General features: G+C 45.3%; 1 protein-coding gene across 4 annotated transcripts in view; it reads left to right on the top strand.

Moving 5' to 3' along the window:
* Window positions 1-20,652, top strand: part of itpr3 (inositol 1,4,5-trisphosphate receptor, type 3) — a 255,817-nt gene that overhangs the window by 23,883 nt on the left and 211,282 nt on the right. For 3 of the 4 annotated variants that reach the window (XR_007961438.1, XM_052058664.1, XM_052058663.1), the window contains exon 2: window positions 1,519-1,589. Coding sequence is in view for 2 of the 4 variants with exons in the window: in XM_052058664.1 (XP_051914624.1) it covers window positions 1,519-1,589 (71 nt within the window). In the remaining 2 variants the exon portion in view is untranslated. Of the gene's footprint in view, window positions 1-1,518; window positions 1,590-3,995; window positions 4,110-20,652 lie in introns of those variants that run through there. The other variant, XM_052058665.1, reaches the window with a different exon arrangement.

Raw genomic sequence — 20,652 nt, 5'->3', positions numbered from 1 at the left:
CGAAGACAGCTGGGATAGGCTCCAGCACCCTCGCGCCCTTTGTGAGGATTAAACGTTTCAGAAAATGGATGGATAGATGGATGTTTATTGTTGTACATATTTGCTCCATATGCAGCACTTTGCATATTAAAGTGCTCCATAAATATACTTGAGTTGAGATGATTGAGAATTAAACCGTTAGAGTATTTTCCCAAGCAATTGTAAACAATTATGTGAACCTCACCCATCTTTGCTTTTGATTGAGCAGTTCAGGGAAGCTCCTTTTTATCTGATTATGGCACCATCCTGTTCAAAGTTAGCCTGTTCACCTGTGGAATGTGCCAAACTTGTTTGTTGAGCATTTCTGAACTTTTTTGCCACCTGTATCAACCTTATGGGAACATGTTACAGCCGTAAAATTCTAAAAGGTCACGATTATTTGCGAAAAACAACAAAGTTGATCAGTTCGAAAATTAAATATCTTGTCTTCATCCTGTATTCAATTAATTTACATTGAACATGATTTGAAAATCATTGCATTCTCTTTCTATTTATGTTTTACCCAACATCCCAAACTTCCTTGGAATTTGTTTTCTAGAAAAAAAACCCAACTAGCGTTAACTTCCAGCATGTGTCGTTCACAGGTGTTAACCAGTCAGACCTGTGAGACAGGTTAATTAGACCACATGAGTCAACAAACTGCCAGAATATTGTTCACAAATGTACTTTTTAAATAAATGTTTGCTTTGTAGAGTCAACCGTCATTCACTGGTACAAGTCGCAAGTACACACACACACAGACACACACACACACACACACACACACGCACACACACCCACACACACACACACACACACACACACACACACACACACACACACACACACACACACACACACACACACACACACACACACACACACACACGCACAATGGAAATCTCTCTTGGACAAGCTCCTGACCACATCCTGTTCCTGCTTCACATCAATGTTTGCATGTGTGTGTGCGTGTGTGTGTGTGTGTGTGTGTGTGAGGGTAGATTGTTTATGTTTGTTTTTGTGTGTGCATGCTTGTGTGTATGCTCTGCTATATAATTTGTAACCAATAGCATTTTATCATTGTAGCCTCGAGGCCAATGAAATTAGGGATGGGCTATATTAAAATTTAGGACAATTTAAAAAAATGAAGCTTGTTCACACAAGAGATTTGCATGAATAATTGATGCAGAAATAGTCAGTAAACATTACTAAAACCAATGTCACTCAACATGTCTTAATTGCTTTATCCTCATTCTCGCGTTGAATTAAATTGTAATAATAATCTTTCACTATTAATGAAAAGACACACTGCACAAGCATTGTCTTATTCATTAGACAGACAAAGCTAGCCGTGCTATCTCTAGTGGGATACACTTTTTCTTTTACCAAACTTTCTTGCGGTGTCTTTTGCCAGATGTCATGCATGATAGCGGTTGGAAAGCTAAAAGTTCTTTTTGTGTGTGTGTGTGTGTGTGTGTGCGTGTGTTTGTGTGTGTGTAGCTTGGTGGATGATCGCTGTGTGGTGGAACCAGCTGCCGGAGATCTGGACAACCCCCCCAAGAAGTTCAGAGGTGAGATGGGTTTTTGATTTTTGTATCTGTGTGCATGGGTGTACGCATATGTTTCCATACCTTTGGTCTGTGTTCCAATGTTTTGATGTTGTAAAGATGAGACACACACACACGCACACACACACACACATACACACAATAATTAATATTTAGAGGGACAAGTGACATGAATAAAAGTCCTTCTTGTCATTCTGGAATTCCGAATAAAGTCAGTGTTGTCAAAACCAGTGCCATTGCTATCTCACCACTGCCAGCTACAACCCATTAACCACACACTTTGTGAACCGATGTAGAAGCCATTGCTCCACATAAGGGCCAAAGCTAAAATGCTCACGCTCTTCTTTCTTAAGATTCTTTTTTGATTGTAATTTTGCTGACTTTGACCGTAAATGAACAAAGTGACACAAACGTAAATTGCTGCATCCATATCCATATTTACTTCTGTGAAAAATGTGTCATGTCTCACTTTGCTTTTATTCCAGCTTCAGCTGTATTTGAAAGTCATTCACCTCCAGCAGGCACACCTGTTCCTTAATCCCAATCAAATCCTTGCCCAGTTTTTAATTCCCAACTCTTAGTTAGATTATTGACCTTGCTTTCTGTTTCCGTTCAAGTGTTATTTTCAAGACCTCTCGATCTTGTTTAGTCCTTTTTCTCTCTTTGTTCCTCATTTTGTAAGTATTGGTACCATTTCTTTTGTTCGATCTTCTTGTTTTACGTGTAAATTGGACTCTGCAGCATTTGATACAGTGGATCACAGTATTCTGCTGACTCGTTTGCAGCAATTGGTGGGCATTGGCGGCAGTGCTCTTGAGTGGTTTAGGTCCTATCTAGCTGAAAGGACCTTTTGTGTCAGCCTTGGCTGCTCTGAGTCACGCACTGCTCCCCTGTCATGTGGTGTTCCACAGGGCTCAATTCTGGGGCCTCTGCTGTTCTCGCTGTATCTGCTCCCATTGGGTTCCATCTGAAGGAAACATGGTATTCCCTTCCACTGCTATTCAGATGACTGCCAGATATATGTCCCACTGAGCAAGAAAGACGCCTTCTCATTAAGGCCACTCCTATCCTGTCTGGAAGAAATCAAAACCTGGATGGCACAAAATGTCTTGAAATTCAATGAAAAGAAGACTGAGGTGATATTGTTTGGTCCCAGTGGCCCTTGTAAATTCCATACTGTAGACTTGGGGCCCCTGTCTCCTTATCTGAAATCAACGGTCTCAAACTTGGGCCTTTAGCTGGACAGTGATTTCAAACTCGATCGGCAAATTGGTGCTGCTGTTAAATCCAGCTTCTTTCACCTTAGACAGCTGGCCAAAATAAAACCTCTCCTCTCACATGAACACTTTGAGACAGTAATTCATGCCTTTGTTACATCCTGGCTCGATTACTGCAATGCCCTTTACTTTGGAGTCAGCCAGTCCTCCATTAAGCGCCTTCAGTTGGTCCAGAATGCCGCTGCTCGCCTCTTGACTGGTACTCGTAAGAGGGAGCACATAACTCATACTCGGGCATCCCTTCACTGGCTCCCCATTCATTTTAGAGTTATTCTCAAGATCCTCCTCTTTGTTTTCAAATCTCTGAATAATCTTGCGCCACCTTACCTCTCTGAGCTCATCCGCCCCTACACACCTGCCTGCCGCCTCAGGTCTGTGGACCAGATTTGTTAGAAGTACCAAGAACTAAACTGAGGCTCAGAGGGGATCGAGCCTTTTCTGTTGCTGGTTCCTCTCTCTGGAATGACCTCCCACTGAACATTCGGCAAGCCTCCTCGCTGCCCATCTTCAAAGCCCTCCTCAAAACTCACTTGTATTCTTTGGCGTTCGACTCAGCATGACTTAGATTTGTTCTTGATTTTACTGTTTGGTGCTTTCTACCGCCTTTATTACCGATTTATCTTACTGTTTATTGTGCATGTTAAATCGCTCCATGTACACCACTTTGTATGCAGCGATGGCTGTTTGAAAGTGCTCTATAAATACTGTTGACTTGACTTGTCATTTCACTTTTATTCTTGGTGATTACTCTCTCTACAATCTTTAGCAAGCGCTTTTTGTTAATGTCTTGATTTGCCTGGCTCCTTGTGACCAGCGATTTCTGCCTGTACTTTGTCAATGCGTTTTTCGAGAATTAAATATTTTTGTTAACACAGTTTGTCTGCGCCTGCATTTCTGGGATCCGAAAACATTATTCGGTTTGGGTTCGAACCCAACAATATTACATTGTGAGTGATCTTGTTACTTCTTCTGTACATGCGGGTCACTTTGGCGACCCATTTGATTCACTCACCAGATACACCGAGGATGCAATTCATATGAAATCTGAATGATTACACATTAAAATCGTGTTTCGAAACGAAGTTTGTGTGTGTGTGTGTGTGTGTGTGTGTGTGTGTGTGTGTGCGCAAAGTAAAATGATGAGTTTACAAACACAGCCTGACCACAGAGCATCATGTTGAAGTGAGTCCATGGCTCAAGATTTGATGCAAATGGGCCTTCAGCAGGCAAATGTGCGGCTAACCAAGTAAGCAAGCTGACTTTCTCCTCACTGCCAAAGACGTCCATATTTGGTGGAACTCATGTTAGGTACTGGCGGACTTGGACTGATTCCACTGAAAACAGCCAATTAAAGGGAAAATATTGTTTGTTTTTCACATTTGAAGATTTTCCAGGTATTAGTAAAACATCTCTGACATTCTTATGTCAAAATCCATAAAGGACAAAGAATCACACCCCATTTAACTCACAATTTAAACCATTTGATTTTGGGGGGCAGTTTTGTCTCATGCAAGTGCAGAGTAATGCTTGTGTTAGCATGCTCCACTGCCCATCGACGGTGCCAGTGTGTGCACATTTCTGAAGAGCTGACTTGGAGCCTAAATACTACTCACTGGCTAAAAAAGGCCACCAGCGCCTGTACTTAAGAGGGAGCACATAACTCCTACTCTGGCAAGCCTCCTCGCTGCCCATCTTCAAAACGGTCCTCAAAACTCACTTGTATTCTTTGGCATATGACTCAGGTTTTGCTGTTCAGTACTTTCTACCGTCTTTGTTACCGATTTGTTGCTTTACTGTTGTATATGTTAGTTGCTCCATGTACAGTACTTTATATGCAGCGATGGCTGTTTGAAAGTGCTCTATAAATACAGTTGAGTTGAGTTGAGTATTTCCTTCGCAAACTGAGGAGAGCAGTCATTTGTTCCTCTCAGCCATTGGAGCAAGGGCCACCCTGACAGACTTCGAAACCGCCCGGATCCTGCGGGGATGATCTCGGACAAAAGGGATCACAATCGACACCTCCTGGTCAGGGAATAAGGGAGGCTGGAAGCCATAGCAAACCATGAAGGGTGACATACATGTAGCCGAGCAGGAGAGGGAGTTGTGGGCATATTCAACCCAAGGGAGGAAGGAGCTCCAAGCCATAGGATGGTGTGCAACAATGGTTTAAGGCTGTCTCCAAGTTCTAGTTGGCCCACTCAGTCCGGCCGTTGGACTGTGGATGATAACTGGAGGAGAGGCGAACCGTTGCGTCCACCGCTTTGCAAAATTTCTTCCACATGGGGCAGCTAAATTAGGGCCATGATTGGATACCATGTCAATAGGGATCCTGTGAAGACTGAATCCATGATTGACTAGGTGCTAGGCCGTTTCCACAGCTGAAGGCAACTTGGGAAGAGGAATGGAGTGGACGGACTTGGAGAAGTGATCAAAAACGGACTTGGAGAAGTGATCAAAAATGGTCAGAATTACAGTATTGCCTTCAGATGGGGGCAGCCCAGAGACGAAGTCCACAGCAATGTGAGACCAAGGGCGGCTGGGAATGGGAAGCCAGCAGGGGGAAGATGGGAGGCCTTAACTTTGAGCACACCGTCACGAATTCCCTGGTGTCCTGGGCAATGCTCGGCCACCAGAAATGATAACGGAGGTACGCCAGGGTGGGAAGTTAGTTTCAAGGAGTGCCAGGACCACTGCCAGAAACTCGCGATTCCCCACATCGTAATTTCTATCGCCGAGGCTGAGACAGTGATGAAAAAAAAGCACAGGGGTGTAATTTCTGTGTTTCAGGAACACGTTGGGACAAGACAGCTCCCACCCCGAATCATCCACCGGTAGCACAAACTGGAGAGAAAAATTAGTGTGCTTGAGAATGGGGGCATTGGTGAACATCAGTGTTGTAAATGCCCCATTAGCTTCCGGGGTCCAACAGAAAGGGAGGTTTGTGGAGGTGAGTATGGTTAAGGGAACAGCAACCTTACTGTAGTCACGGACAAAACGGCGGGATAAATTAGCAAAGCCCAAAAACCATTGGAGTTCTTTGTGATTAGTGGGGTTAGGCCAGTCAGCAACCACCCGTATATTTTTAGGGTCAGGTTCAATTTGAGCCCTGGAAATAATGTGGTCCAGAAAACCCACAAATGGGACATGAATGCAATACAATACATGCTGATTTATATAGCGCTTTCACAACAGCAGCAGCTGTAACAAAGCGCTTAACAAAACAGTTAACATAAAGTAAAATAATAAACACAACACATAACAAAAAACACGGACAGTCATGCAGTTCTAACCACTTTTCCATCACACGCTTTGTTGTTTGAAGCAGTTTGAGATGAAAGAGGAGAGAATCAAAGTGTCCTTTAACCAGTGGATCAGAGACGTCATGCTCAAAATGTGCACACGTCGGCTACAAGCTACGTTTCAAAGTCAACAAGAAGCTGTAGCATCCATTGACGAAAAAAGAGATTGGTTCACTTCTCCTGTCCCATGGAAATCCATTTCAATTCCAAGCGGCGACTCACGGTTCCAAATACGCATCCTTTGACGAATGTCGTGCCCAAAAAGCGCTGAAAACAGTCCATATCAGGTCCACACGATGAAACAACAAACAACATGTGACAAAACAAAAGACAAAAACAGCAAAAAAGAACAAAAAAGCAAGGCTCTTGAAGAGCACTTGCCAAAGGCTGCCTACTCGGGCGCCATCTTGAAAAAAAAAGAATATATAAAATGAATGAATAAATGAATACAAACTGTTGAATAAACGTGTGAAAACCTGGACTCTCCTCTACTCACCCATTGTAAATAGCACAGCCACCTTATGCAGCATATAAACAATTGCATATATGCTTAAATCTTATATTTTGTATTTTTATATTGCATTCTGTACTGTGTAAAGCTCATTTTGTCACATTTCGGGTTTTCGGTCTGGCCAGCAGGTGGCAGGAGCGGTCTCTCTAGCACACCTGCTGGCAATCATTAATCAACAGAGACACTATTTAAGGACTCCTACGTTCGACACCTGTTGTGGGAGTATTGTTTTTGGCATTGCTTACCTCATTGCTCATTGACTAGTGGCTTTTGACCTCGTCGTGTTTTCGCGTGTCGTCTCGGTACCAAGTTTGTGTGTGAGTACCATTTTGTTTTGATGATCTGGCTTTTCTTGCGTGTACAAAGTGTTATATTGTTTTTCGTTCGTAGTTTGTGGACTTTACTTTCTTTTTCTTGCTCTTTTGTGCAAGCACCTTTTGTTAGTCGTTTTTTATTTACCTCCTGGTCCTCATTGTGGACCAGCGCTTTCTGTTCTCGCTTATATTCGGTTTGGACATTAAATTGTCTTACTTCGGAGACCTTGTTTTTGTCTACGTTTTTTGGATCCCCCTTCCTAACTCGGTTTACCCGAGTTCTTAACACATTTTTTGTGAAAAAAATATTTTGTGCATGCAAATACTTGTTTTTTCTACTTTCTTCCCTGCAAACTTTGCTGCTGTAATTTACGAATTTCTCCTTTGTGAGACAACGTTTTTTCTTCTCTTTTCTGCTCTTATCTTATCAAACTCCAATTTTTTCCGGTTTTGCAAACAGTCTGTTCTCCAGGAGCCTTTGAAGGACCATTTTTACATGTAGACGATGCTCCTTGAGAGAACAGGAGTAGATCAAAATTTCATCCAAGTAAATGAAAGATAAAGTAGTTGAGCATGTCTCAAAACATGCCATTCATAAGATGTTAGAAAACTGCAGGGGATGACAAGATATTTGAAATGACCACAGGGAGTATTGAAAGCAGTTTTCCATTCATCACCTCTCCCGATGCGAATGAGGTGATAAGAATTACGGTGGTCATGAGGCCATGACCAAAGCACATTTGACAATAAAGTTCAATTCAATTCAATTCAATTCAATGAAAATCAGTGCACAGACGAAGGGTGGCATCCTTTTTCTCTGCAAAGAAAAATCCTGCCACAACGGGCGAGGAGGAGGGATGGATCAAACCAATTGCCAGAAAGACACAAATGAATATTTCTACAGCCTCCTTCTCAGGATGAGAGAGGTTGAAAAGTCTACCGGTGGGGAGAGGAGTCCCCAAAAAGAGGTCAATGACACAGTCATGTGGGCGGTGAGGTGGCAAAGTGCGCGCCTGCTCCTTACTGAACATTGTAGCAAAATTGTGTTATTCTGAGGGCACTGTAGAATGCTCTGGGGGGTTCGAGAGATGTGAAGGACCTAGGGCAGGAAAGTCCAAAGTCGGTCCTCAAGGGCCGCTGCCCTGCCTGTTTTCCAGCTCTCCCCGGAGCAACACATCTGATACAAATCATCAGGATCGTTCTGCTACTGCTTCAAAGCTGGCTGATGAGCTGATCATCTGAATCAGGTGTGTTGCAGGCGGGAGAGCTGGAAAACAGGCAGGACAGTGGCCCTCCAGGCCCGGAGCTGGACATGTCTGACCTTGGGTGACGCCTGCTCATGGGACTGTAGAACCAAGACACAAGTGACAGTTTCAACTCCAGCCCAAGATCGTTTTCAGTAACCAGTCAATACGTTGATTATGGCGCTTAAGCAAGGGGAAAGCAAGAATGGCAGGAGACGAGGGTGAGGGGATGACGAATAGTTGAAATGTTTGACAATTTGGCAGGCACGGGTAGGAGAGCGAAAGCAAGAAGTAGTTTAGCTCACCAGAGTAGTCTCCTTCACTGACAAGCCTGATATTTTTGGTTGGGACGAACATCTCCGTCATTAGTCATTCTTCATTGTCCACTGGAATTGTTCCTGTCCACTTTAAAACTGCAGTTGTCACTCCAATCCTGAAAAAAACTGGTTCAGATCCCAATGATTTCAATAACCTATGCCCCATTTCTCACCTTCCTTTCATCTCAAACAAATTCTTGAAAAAAATGTTGCCTCTCAGCTTCACTCCCACCTCACTTAAACAGTCTCGACGAACATTTCCAGTCTGGGTTCCGTCTCCGTCACAGTACAGAAACAGTCCGTCATAAAAATCACTAATGACCTTCTTATGGCAGCAGACTCTGGTTTAATCTTCATCCACATCCTCGACCCAAGTGGAGCTTGGAGCTCACCCCATCCTCCTTAATAGACTCTCCACCATCACCCACACACCCCCTACGGGTATTTCACTCTTATCTCACTGGCTGCTCTCAGTTCATCCAAGTCAATTCCTTCACTACACAGTCCCTCCCCAGCTCTTCCGATGTGCCCCAGGGCTCTGTCCTGGGACCCCTCCTCTTCATTATCTACCTTCGCCCCCTTGGCAATATTTTCCGTAATTTTGGTATACACTTTCATTGCTTTGCGGATTACACCAGCTCTACCTCTCCAGCAAAACCCTACACCTGCCTGCCATCCACCCTCCTCTCTCTAATGCTGCCTCTCAGAAATCAAATGTTGGTTTACCCATAACTTCCTCAAACTTAACAGTGATAAAACAGAACTCCTCCTCGGTACCAAATCCAGCCTACACAAAGCCGACATTTTCTCCCCCACAATTGACAGATCTACTGTCAATTCCCCTCCCTTCAGATAAAGAGCCTGGGCGTCATCCTCGATAATCACTTCACATCTTTCCACTCCCACATCAATAAGATAAGATAAGATAAGATAAGATAAGATAAGATATCCTTTATTTGTCCCACACTGGGGAAATTTGCAGGCTCCAGCAGCAAGAATGTGGGTAGAAAGAAGAAAAAACAAACAAATACCATTCAATTAAGTGCAATATAAATACAAAATTGATAAATCACAGTTATTTACAATTGTTTTTCACATTTTACATTTGTTTCACATCATTTAAGTATTATTATTATTATTGTTATTATTTTTATTCAGCAGCCTGACAGCAGTCGGTAGGAACGAGCGTCGGTATCTCTCCTTCTTGCAGCGCGGGTGTAACAGTCTCTGGCTGAAGGAGCTACCAAGTGCTGTCAGGGTGGGCTGGAGGGGGTGGGAGGGACTGGCCATTGTAGCTTTTAGCTTAGTTAGCATCCTTCTGTTGCCCACATCCTCCAGAGTGTCAAGGAAGCAACCCAGGACAGAACTGGCCTTCCTGACCAGTCGCTACAGTCTCTTTCTGTCCCGGGCTGAGATGCTGCCTGACCAATAGACAATGGCATAATGGATGGCCACCACCGAGTTATAGAAAGTCTTAAGGAGCGACCCCTGAACCCCAAAAGACCTCAGTTTCCTGTCCTTTCCTAATCATGGTGTCCGTGTTTGTAGACCAGTCCAGTTTGTTGTTCAGAAGAACACCAAGGTACTTGTAGGAGGTCACCCTCTCTATGTCCATACCCTGGATGTTCATCGGTGCTGGTGAGGATTGTTTCCTGCAGAAATCCACAACCAACTCCTTAGTTTTCCTAGGGTTGATCTGGAGGAGATTCTGCTGGCAGCAGTCCACAAAGTCCTTCGTCAGTCCCCTGTACTCCCGATCGTCCCCCTCTGTAATGAGGCCAACAATCGCAGAGTCATCGGACAACTTCTGAAGGTGGCAGTTTGGAGTGGCGTGTCTGAAGTCCGAAGTGTAGAGGATGAACAGGAATGGAGCCAGAACAGTCCCCTTTGCTCCAGTGCTGCAGAGAAGCCTGTCCGACTCACAGCACTGCAACCTCACGTACTGTGGCCGGTTTGTGAGGTAGCCTATGACCCATGCTCTGAGATGGTGGTCCACTCCGGCGTTCTGCAGTTTGCCTCCCAGTAAGTTGGGCTGCATGTTTCCACCTATGTAATGTCAATCGTATCCGTCCCTCTCTCACCACTCACACCACTGCTATCCTTGTCCACAGTCTCGTCACCTCCTGTATTGAAAATTGCAATTCACTTCTTTTTGGTGTCCATCAAAAATTCCTCCATAAACTTCAACTGGTCCAGAATTCTTCAGCCCAGACCATCACTAGAACCCCCTCCCTTCATCACATCACCCCCATCCTCCGACAGGTCCACTGGCTCCCTGTCAAACTTAGAATCAACTAAAAAATACATCTCTATACATTTAAAGCCCTTCATAAGCTTGCCTGCCCCCACCCCTTACCTGTCTGATCTTCAAATTTCCATTCCCGCTTGTTCCCTCAGCTCCTCATCCTCCCTCCACCTCTGTGTACCCTTTGCCCATCTCAGCACGATGAGGTGCAGAGCTTTCAGCCGCTCTGCCCCCAAACTCTGGAACTCACTTCCAGAGTTTATAATAAACTCTGGAATATTGATTAATATTGATTCTCTTCCCACATTCAAATTAAATCTCAAAACCCACCAATTCAAAATCGAATACTCAATTTAAATCGATCTCTTCTTTTTTATTTATAATTTTATCTGTGGTTTTATTGTTCTTTGTTTTGTCCTTGATTGTTAAGTGTCCTTGAGTGTTGTGAAAGGCGCTTATAAATGCACTACAATGCACTACCTCACTTTACCCACAATAGCCACAAGTGCCTACCGACTGCTGTCAGGCTGCTGAATAAAAAATGAAATGACGTGACAAACATTGGTAAATAGCACAGCCACCTTATTTTTGTCTGTAAATGCAAATAAAATGTTTTTTTTTTCTTCTTTCTTCTTCTACCCACAATTTTGCTGCTGTAGACTGTAATTTCCCCATTGTGGGACAAATAAAGGATATCTTAATCTTATGCTGTTTATATTGTTTATATCATCTCTACTGTTTTTTCTGTTCAGATGACATATTATGTATTTTTAATAGAGCTGTCAAACGATTAAAATATTTATTCATCATTCATTCATCTTCCGAGCCGCTTGATCCTCACTAGGGTCGCAGGGGGTGCTGGAGCCTATCCCAGCTGTCTTCGGGCAGTAGGCGGGGGACACCCTGAATCGGTTGCCAGCCAATCGCAGGGCACACAGAAACGAACAACCATTCGCACTCACACTCACACCTAGGGACAATTTAGAGTGTCCAATCAGCCTGCCACGCATGTTTTTTTGGAATGTGGGAGGAAACCGGAGCACCCGGAGAAAACCCACGCAGGCCCGGGGAGAACATGCAAACTCCACACAGGGAGGCCGGAGCTGGAATCGAACCCGGTACCTCTGCACTGTGAAGCCGACGTGCTAACCACTGGACTACCGGGCCGCCCTTAAAATATTTAATCTAATTAAAAATGCAACTGTCATAATTAACTCAAATGAACTAAAAAATTAATCGTGATTACTCACACATTCTTTATCGTTTCCGAATTTCCTTTTACATTTTTGTCCTATTTTTTTCCCCCATTTTAATGCTCTCATCAACATGGAATCATGAATCAGTTTTTTATGTGCCAAATGCAAATATTTACTGAAATAACAATTTCGATTTTCAATTTTACATGAACATTTTTCACTTGGTGCAGTTATTCACACATAATCTCTCACACAACATTACTGTCCATCAACAATGGTGAAAAAAATATTTTGTCACACAACCGCTGCTTTAACAGCTTTTTTTATGAAATCAAAACAGAGCAATATAACATTATAAAGTGCACATCTAAGGTACACTAGTACTCAGCCTATAGTGGATTTAAACCATGGTTGCATACTTAATTTTTCTCAAGTTTGCTTTCAACACAGCAGTCTGTTTCTGTATGTTTGTTGAAGAATAACGAGACACCGGACACCAGTGCTGTATTCAAAACTGCCGGCCGTACAAACAAGCACACGCACTTCCCCCGTGCTGCTGGGGCAAACCATTCTTAAAGGGGGCGAATGACTACACTTGGTACAATGACAACACTGGAGACATTTTACTTTCGCTAGGTTGCTACCACTGTAGCGCACTGTCACTGTCAGACGAACACTGAGAAGCTCCACCCGCTGCATTTATATGGCCACGGAACACTATAACCTTCCACACAAAATAGTTCCAAACAAGTAACAATTGCGTCAGTGGCATACATCGTATACCTGTATGATACAGAGAGAGAGAGAAGAACAGATAACTTTGGTCTTGTCAGTGGAGCAATATGGCAACCTTTCAAAAGTAAACTTTCCATTCATAAACTCTTTAAGTATCCGTTTTCGGTGTCTCGCGCTGCCGTGGCTGGCAAAACAGACATGGGCGTGGACATCTGCAGCGCTCTTGTTGTTTTGTTTCTGGTGTATTTATAGAGCAACGTAACATCCGCTTGTGACGTGTGCCGCGTTAATCTCGCGAGAACATTTTTAATCCCGTTAAAATTCATTTAAATTAATGCCAATAAAAATGCGCTAAACTGACAGCTCTACTTTTTATACAATGTAGCTGCTATCTTTTTTTAGCTGTGTGTGTTTAATGTTTGCATGCATGTTTGCACTGAGGATTAAGAGGAAGAAATTTAACTATGCTGCATTTCATACATAAAACATATTTGACAATAAAGATGAACTTGACCTTATAAATGGTTTTCAGTCTCACCAAATACAGGTATGTCTTTGTCCATCTCTGTGCCTTTTCCTCTTCAGTTCGACTCGAGAGGCGTTCATGACCGCTTCGGAAAAATGTATATTAACGATACCTTCAATGAAACTACGAAAATTAAAAATAATGCATCAAAACAGAAAATCAAGCGAGGAAATCACAAAATAAGTTCTATAGCCCCGCTACAGACTTTATTTTGTGATTTCCTTGTTTGTGAATACAGTACATTTTAAATTTTTATAGTTTGATTGAAGTAATCATTAATTTAGGTTTTTTTGATGCGGTCATGAACGCCTCTCGATCAAACTGAAGAAGAGAAAGCAAGGAGACGGACAAAGACGTACCTGTAGCTTTATCTAGTGGATGCCTTGTAGATTGCGCCTCATCGTCCAGTGCGCCTTTTAGTGCAGAAAATACGGTATATTTGCCCTCCTGTGTGTTTTTAAAGACAGTGAGCAAAATAGAACAAAAATGAGTTTTAACATTCGCATGTATTGCATGGGCAAGAGTAGTTAGAGTGGGAGCTGGCAGAAAAATCTGTCAAAAAAAATCTCACATTAACTTGTCACAATGGCCACAATATTGCCTCAAATTGGATCATATTTGGACATTTCTTTGTATTAACTGTCTTATTTACTTGCTAAAAAATTATTTAGTACCTTTTTGTTATTGAACTTTTTATTGAATTTTTCCAAACAGCCAGAAAAAAGAAAAACATGGTCACGTGTTTAAGTACATAGAACCACACCAGTTCCGGGCATCAAAATAGTACATACATACATTGACATCCCTGTAAAACGGGTTACAATTACTGCCCTCCCACCTATACAATGTCCTGAACACTGTGCCATATAAGTAGAAAAGTAATGAAATAAAATGAAATAAAATAATAATAATAAACAAAAATAAACTTGAGTGGAATGGGGCCAATAGGGTAACTCAACTATCTGTTCAAGCACTACCTTAGGTTTCCGTAAATTTTATCCAGGTATCCCATAATGTCTCAAATTTTTCTTGTTCGCCTCGAAGAGTAAATGTCAGTTTCTCCATTTCAAAAATTTCCCCAACCACCTTAGTCCAGTCTTTGACTGTTGGGGGATCTGTCGTCAGCCATCTTCTTGTGATTGCCTTTTTGCTCGCTAACAGTAAGATGTTGTAGGTGTATTTCTGAGCAAAATTAATTGTGACGTCAGGTTCCAGTCCCAAGTACAGGGCTTCAAAGGTCGGAGGGACCACTGTTCCCATAATCCTACCCATAGTCAGCCTTGTCTCTTCCCAGTATTTGGAGATGACCGGGCATTCCCAAAACACATGAAAATGTGAGGCTTTGCTATTACCGCAGGCTCTCTAACAAGCTGTATTCATTCCTTGTGAAGTCCCTTGGGCCGGAACTCTAAAAAACCTGACGACATTCTTCCACCCAAATTCCCTCCAAGAGAGAGCCGATGTACATTTCCATTGCTGTGCCATTGTTCTTTCCCATGCTTCCAGTTGAATTGAAATGCCAGCCTCCTTAGCCCATTTATTCTTTATATATATTGTATCCCCACCTTCTAGTACCTGTAGCTCTTTGTAAATGTTCGATATATTATCCCTTCCAGGTTCTGACCCATAAGATAGTAGGAATATCTTGATTAAGCCGAAAACACTTTGTTGGACCCATCCTGTGCGTAGAGATATCTCTAGGTAATGTCTTAGCTGCAAGAATCGATAGAAATCTTGATTACTCAATCCGAATTTGTTTCTAAGATCTTGGAATTGTCGCATCCCGCCCGCCTCAGGGAGGTCCCTATATATCTTTAACCCGTTTCCAATCCATTTTTTAAATCCTGTATCCATTCTGTTTGGTAAGAAATCTGAGTCATATCCAATCCATCTTAGAAGCAAATATGGGCTATTTTCTTTGTCTTGCTTTAATATTCCGTGCCACACCTTCATTGAGGTTCTTATCCAACGGTTAACATTCTTAAGACAATCAATCAAACCAGGGTCCCCGATAATTGCTTGTAGTGGAATATCGCAAGATACCCGACATTCAATGTCTTTCCACTTCGCACAATAGGATGGATTACAGATATTGGCCAAAATCTTTACTTGGGTTGCCCTATAATAGTTTGACATATTCGGTAGGGAGAGGCCTCCCTTGCTCTTTGCCAACTGTAGAGTCTTGAATCTAATTCTTGGCCTCTTCCCTTGCCAAATAAATCACGATATTATTTTGTCCAACTCTTGGAATATATCCTTGGGTAAGTCTATTGCTAGAGTTTGGAATAGATATAGTAGTCTGGGCAGCACGTTCATTTTGATCGCTTCCACTATTTGCAGTAATCCAAGGAATGGAACCAGGTTCCATCTGTTCAAGTCAGCTTTAATTTGGGCAAGGAGAGGGGAATAATTTTCAAGCCTAATTGTATCTAAATCTTTTGGAATATTCACGCCTAGGTACCTGATCGACTCCGAGTCCCAGTTCAAATTGAATTCGTCTCTCATCACATTACAGTACAGTACTTAAATGACAGTATCTGAGTTTTATGTATGTTAAGTTTGTATCCCAAAAATGCTCCGTACTCCCTGATCGTAAAAAGCAATTCCGGGAAAGAGGTAGATGGGTTTCCCAGAAATATTAATATATCGTCCGCAAATGGGGCTAATTTATGAGTATCCCGTCCAACAGTTATCCCCTCGATCTCGTCTTTCTGCCTTATCCACTGACTTAGGGGCTCTATAAAAATGGCAAATAGAAGTGGGGAAATAGGGCAGCCTTGTCGGCATCCCCTTTCTAGATTGAAAAAATCAGTAGATCCTCCATTTATCCTTACTTTTGCTATTGGCATATCGTTTATAGCCTGTATAGTTCTTATAAAATCGTCATTGAATTTAAATCTCCGTAGTACCTTGTATAAATATGACCAGTTGACTGAGTCAAAAGCCTTTTCCGCATCCAATCCCAGCAAAACGGCTTCTAAGTCATGTGCCTTTATATGAGCAATTATGTGTAGGGTTCTTCTGACGTTATCCATAGTCTGTCTCTGCCTAATAAAGCCGGTCTGATCTAAGTGTACTCCTCCGTGAGTCGTCACCTTACCGTGGTGGAGGGGTTTGTGTGTCCCAAGGATCCTAGAAGCTAAGTTGTCTGGGGCTTTTATTCCCCTGGCAGGGTCACCCATGGCAAACAGGTTCTAGGTGAGGGGCCAGACAAAGCACGGCTCAAAGACCCCAATGATGATTGAAATAAATGGATCTAGGTGTCCCTTGCCCGGACGCGGGTCACCGGGGCCCCCCTCTGGAGCCAGGCCTGGAGGTGGAGCTCGTTGGCAGGCGCCTGGTGGCCGGGCCTACACCCATGGGGCCCGGCCGGGCACAGCCCAAAGAGGCGACGTGGGTCCCCCTTCCCATGGGCTCACCATCCATGAGAGGGGCCAAAGGGGTCGGGTGCAATGTGAGCTGGGCGGCAGTCAAAGGCGTGGACCCTGGCGGTCCGATCCTCGGCTGCAGAAGCTAGCTCTTGGGACATTGAATGTCACCTCTCTGGCAGGGAAGGAGCCCGAGCTGGTGTGTGAGGCAGAGAATTTCTGACTGGATATAGTCGGACTTGCCTCCACACACAGCCTGGGTTCTGGTACCAGTTCTCTCGAGAGGGGTTGGACTCTCTTCCACTCTGGATTTGGTCACGGTGAGCGGCGCAGAGCAGGTGTGGGCATACTCATTGCCCCCCGGCTCAGTGCCTGTACATTGGGGTTCACACCGGTAGACGAGAGGGTTGCCTCCCTCCGCCTTCGGGTAGGTGGACGGGTCCTGACTGTTGTTTGTGCATATGCACCAAACAGCAGCTCAGCATACACACCCTTTTTGGAGTCCTTGGAGGCTGTGCTGGAGAGTACTCCTGCTGGGGACTCCCTTGTTCTGATGGGGGACTTCAATGCTCACGTGGGCAATGACAGTGATACCTTGAGGGGCGTGATTGGGAGGAACGGCCCCCCCGATCAGAACCCGAGTGGTGTTTTGTTATTGGACTTCTGTGCTCGTCACGGATTGTCCATAACGAACACCTTGTTCAAACATAAGGGTGTCCATATGTGCACTTGGCACCAGGACACCCTAGGCCGCAGTTCGATGATCGACTTTGTAGTTGTAACATCGGATTTGCGGCCGCATGTTCTGGACACTCGGGTGAAGAGAGGGGCGGAGCTGTCAACTGATCACCACCTGGTGGTGAGTAGGCTCCAATGGTGGGGGAAGATGCCATGTCCGTCCTGGCAGACCCAAACGTATAGTGAGGGTTTGTTGGGAGCGTCTGGCGGAATCCCCTGTCAGAAGGAGTTTCAACTCCCACCTCCGACAGAGCTTTTCCCATGTTCCGGGGGAGGCGGGGGACATTGAGCCCGAGTGGACCATGTTCCGTGCCTCTATTGTTGAGGCGGCCAATCTGAGTTGTGGCCGTAAGGTGGTTGGTGCCTGTCGTGGCGGCAATCCCCGTACTCGCTGGTGGACACCAGCAGTAAGGGATGGCGTCAAGCTGAAGAAGGAGTCCTATCGAGCCTTTATGGCCTGTGGGACCCCAGAGGCAGCTGACGGGTATCGACTGGCCAAGCGGACCGCGGCTTCGGTGGTCGCCGAGGCAAAAACCCGAGCGTGGGAAGAGTTCGGTGAGGCCATGGAAGCCGACTTCCGGACGGCTTCGAGGAAATTCTGGTCCACCATCCGACGTCTCAGGAGGGGGAAGCAGTGCACCACTAACACTGTGTACAGTGGGGATGGGGCGCTGCTGACTTCGACTCGGGACGTTGTGAACCGGTGGGCAGAGTACTTCGAAGACCTCCTCAACTCCACCAACACGTCTTCCTTGGAGGAAGCAGAGCCTGGGGACTCTGAGGTGGGCTCTCCTATCTCTGTGGTTGAAGTCTCCGATGTGGTTAAAAAGCTCCTCGGTGGCAAGGCCCCAGGGGTGGATGAGATCCGCCCGGAGTTCCTCAAGGCTCTGGATGTTGTGGGGCTGTCCTGGTTGACACGCCTCTGCAACATCGCGTGGTCAACAGGGAGAGTGCCTCTGGATTGGCAGACTGGGGTGGTAGTCCCTCTTTTTAAAAGGGGGGACCGGAGGGTGTGTTCCATCTACAGAGGGATCACACTCCTCAGCCTCCCTAGTAAGGTCTATTCAGGGGTGCTGGAGAGGAGGGTCCGTCAGGAAGTCGAGCCTCAGATTGAGGAGGAGCAGTGTGGTTTTCGTCCCGGCCGTGGAACAGTGGACCAGCTCTACACCCTTAGCAGGGTCCTTGAGGGTATGTGGGAATTCGCCCAACCAGTCTACATGTGTTTTGTGGACTTGGAGAAGGCGTTTGACCGTGTCCCTCGGGGAGTTCTGTGGGGGGTGCTTCGTGGGTATGGGGTACCGAACCCCCTGATACGGGCTGTTCGGTCACTATACCACTGATGTCAGAGTTTGGTTCGCATTGCCGGCAGTAAGTCGGAATCGTTTCCAGTGGGGGTAGGACTCCGCCAAGGCTGCCCTTTGTCGCCGATTCTGTTCATAACCTTTATGGACAGAATTTCTAGGCGCAGCCGAAGCGTTGAGTGGGTCCGTTTTGGGGGCCTCAGTATTGCATCCCTGCTTTTTGCAGATGATGTGGTGCTGTTGGCTCCTTCAAACGGGGCTCTCCAACTCTCACTGGAGCGTTTCGCAGCCGAGTGTGAAGCGGTTGGGATGAAAATCAGCACCTCCAAATCTGAAACCATGGTCCTCAGTCGGAAAAGGGTCGAGTGCCCCCTCCGGGTCGGGGAGGAGATCTTACCCCAAGTGGAGGAGTTCAAGTATCTTGGGGTCTTGTTCACGAGTGGGGGTAGGTGGGAGCGGGAGATCGACAGGCGGGTCGGTGCAGCGTCTGCTGTGATGCGGACGTTGTATCGGTCTGTCGTGGTGAAGAAGGAGCTGAGCCAAAGGGCGAAGCTCTCAATTTACCGGTCGATCTACATCCCAACCCTCACCTATGGTCACGAGCTATGGGTCGTGACCGAAAGAACGAGATCCCGGATACAAGCGGCTAAAATGAGTTTTCTCCGCAGGGTGTCCGGGCTCCCCCTTAGAGATAAGGTGAGAAGCTCAGTCATCCGGGAGGGGCTCAGAGTCGAGCCGCTTCTCCTCCACATCGAGAGGAGCCAGATGAGGTGGCTTGGGCATCTGATTCGGATGCCTCCTGAGCGCCTCCCCGGTGAGGTGTTCCGGTCATGTCCCACCGGGAGGAGACCCCGAGGAAGACCCAGGACACGCTGGAGAGACTATGTCACCCAGCTTGCCTGGGAACGACTCGGGATCCCCCGGGGAGAGCTGGAAGAAGTAGCTAGGGAGAGGGAAGTCTGGGCTTCCCTGCTAAAGCTGTTGCCCCCGCGACCCAGCCCCGGATAAGCGGTAGATGATGGATGGATGATCTAAGTGTACAATATCTGGTAGTATCGATTCCAAACGTCTTGCTAAAATTGATGTAAAAAGTTTATAGTCTTGGTTCAAGATGCTAATTTGCACAGTTTGTTTTGTCCTTCCCCTCTTTTGGTATCAAAGCAATGATCGCCTCTCTCCAAGAGGGGGGTATGGCTCCTTTTGATAGGACCCAGTTGAATGTTCTCAGTAGCAGTGGCGATAAAATGTCACTGTAAGCCTTGTACCACTCGGAGGGGAATCCATCTGTGCCCGGGCATTTATTCGGCTTTAGTCGGGAAATAGCCTTCTGTAATTCACCCATAGTCACTTCAGCCATGAGAACCTCATTTTGATCTCCTGAGACCGTTGGGAGGTTGAGTGACTCCAACACAGCGTCGGGAGCTCCCCCATCATCAGGGACCCTTAGGGAATAGAGATTTTTATAGTATCTTTCGAAGCAACCCTGGATATCCTTGAAGTCATGCCACAGTCTGTTCTTAATTTTGTCAATCCAGGTCGTAGGAGGTTTGTATACAGCCACGGGAAAACCCCTCTTCAGCATGTCGGAAATGGCCTCCTGTGCTGAGTTGTAAAGGCACGTTTCCCCCTCGTAGAATATTCTCATCCTTGCTGGAAACGGAATCTGAAATCGTATTCCTTTCTCTCGCAGCACCATCTTCGCCTCTGCGTATTCCCGGCGTTTCCTCAGGGTCTCTGGAGCATAGTCGTGGTCGACAAAAACTCTCTTCTCTTTGTACAGAAATCCCTTCTTGTGCCAAACATTACGCAGGACCTCCTCCTTCATCGTATTGCTGGCGAATTTTACTATTATTGACCTCGGAGGGGAATCGGCGGGAGGTTTACGGCCTAGCGCTCGATGCGCCCGTTCAATCTTCAGATCGGTGGAGGGAGAAAGCTCGAGCTTTTCTTTAAAGAGATGTTCTATAAACACTATCATCGTTGCCGAGTTGGTCT

Source organism: Hippocampus zosterae, chromosome 2 (genome assembly GCF_025434085.1).
Source record: "Hippocampus zosterae strain Florida chromosome 2, ASM2543408v3, whole genome shotgun sequence".
In the NCBI taxonomy this organism is placed as follows: Eukaryota; Metazoa; Chordata; class Actinopteri; order Syngnathiformes; family Syngnathidae; genus Hippocampus; species Hippocampus zosterae.
The sequence above is the reverse complement of the archived record's forward strand: the minus strand, read 5'-3'. Positions and strand labels throughout refer to the sequence as shown.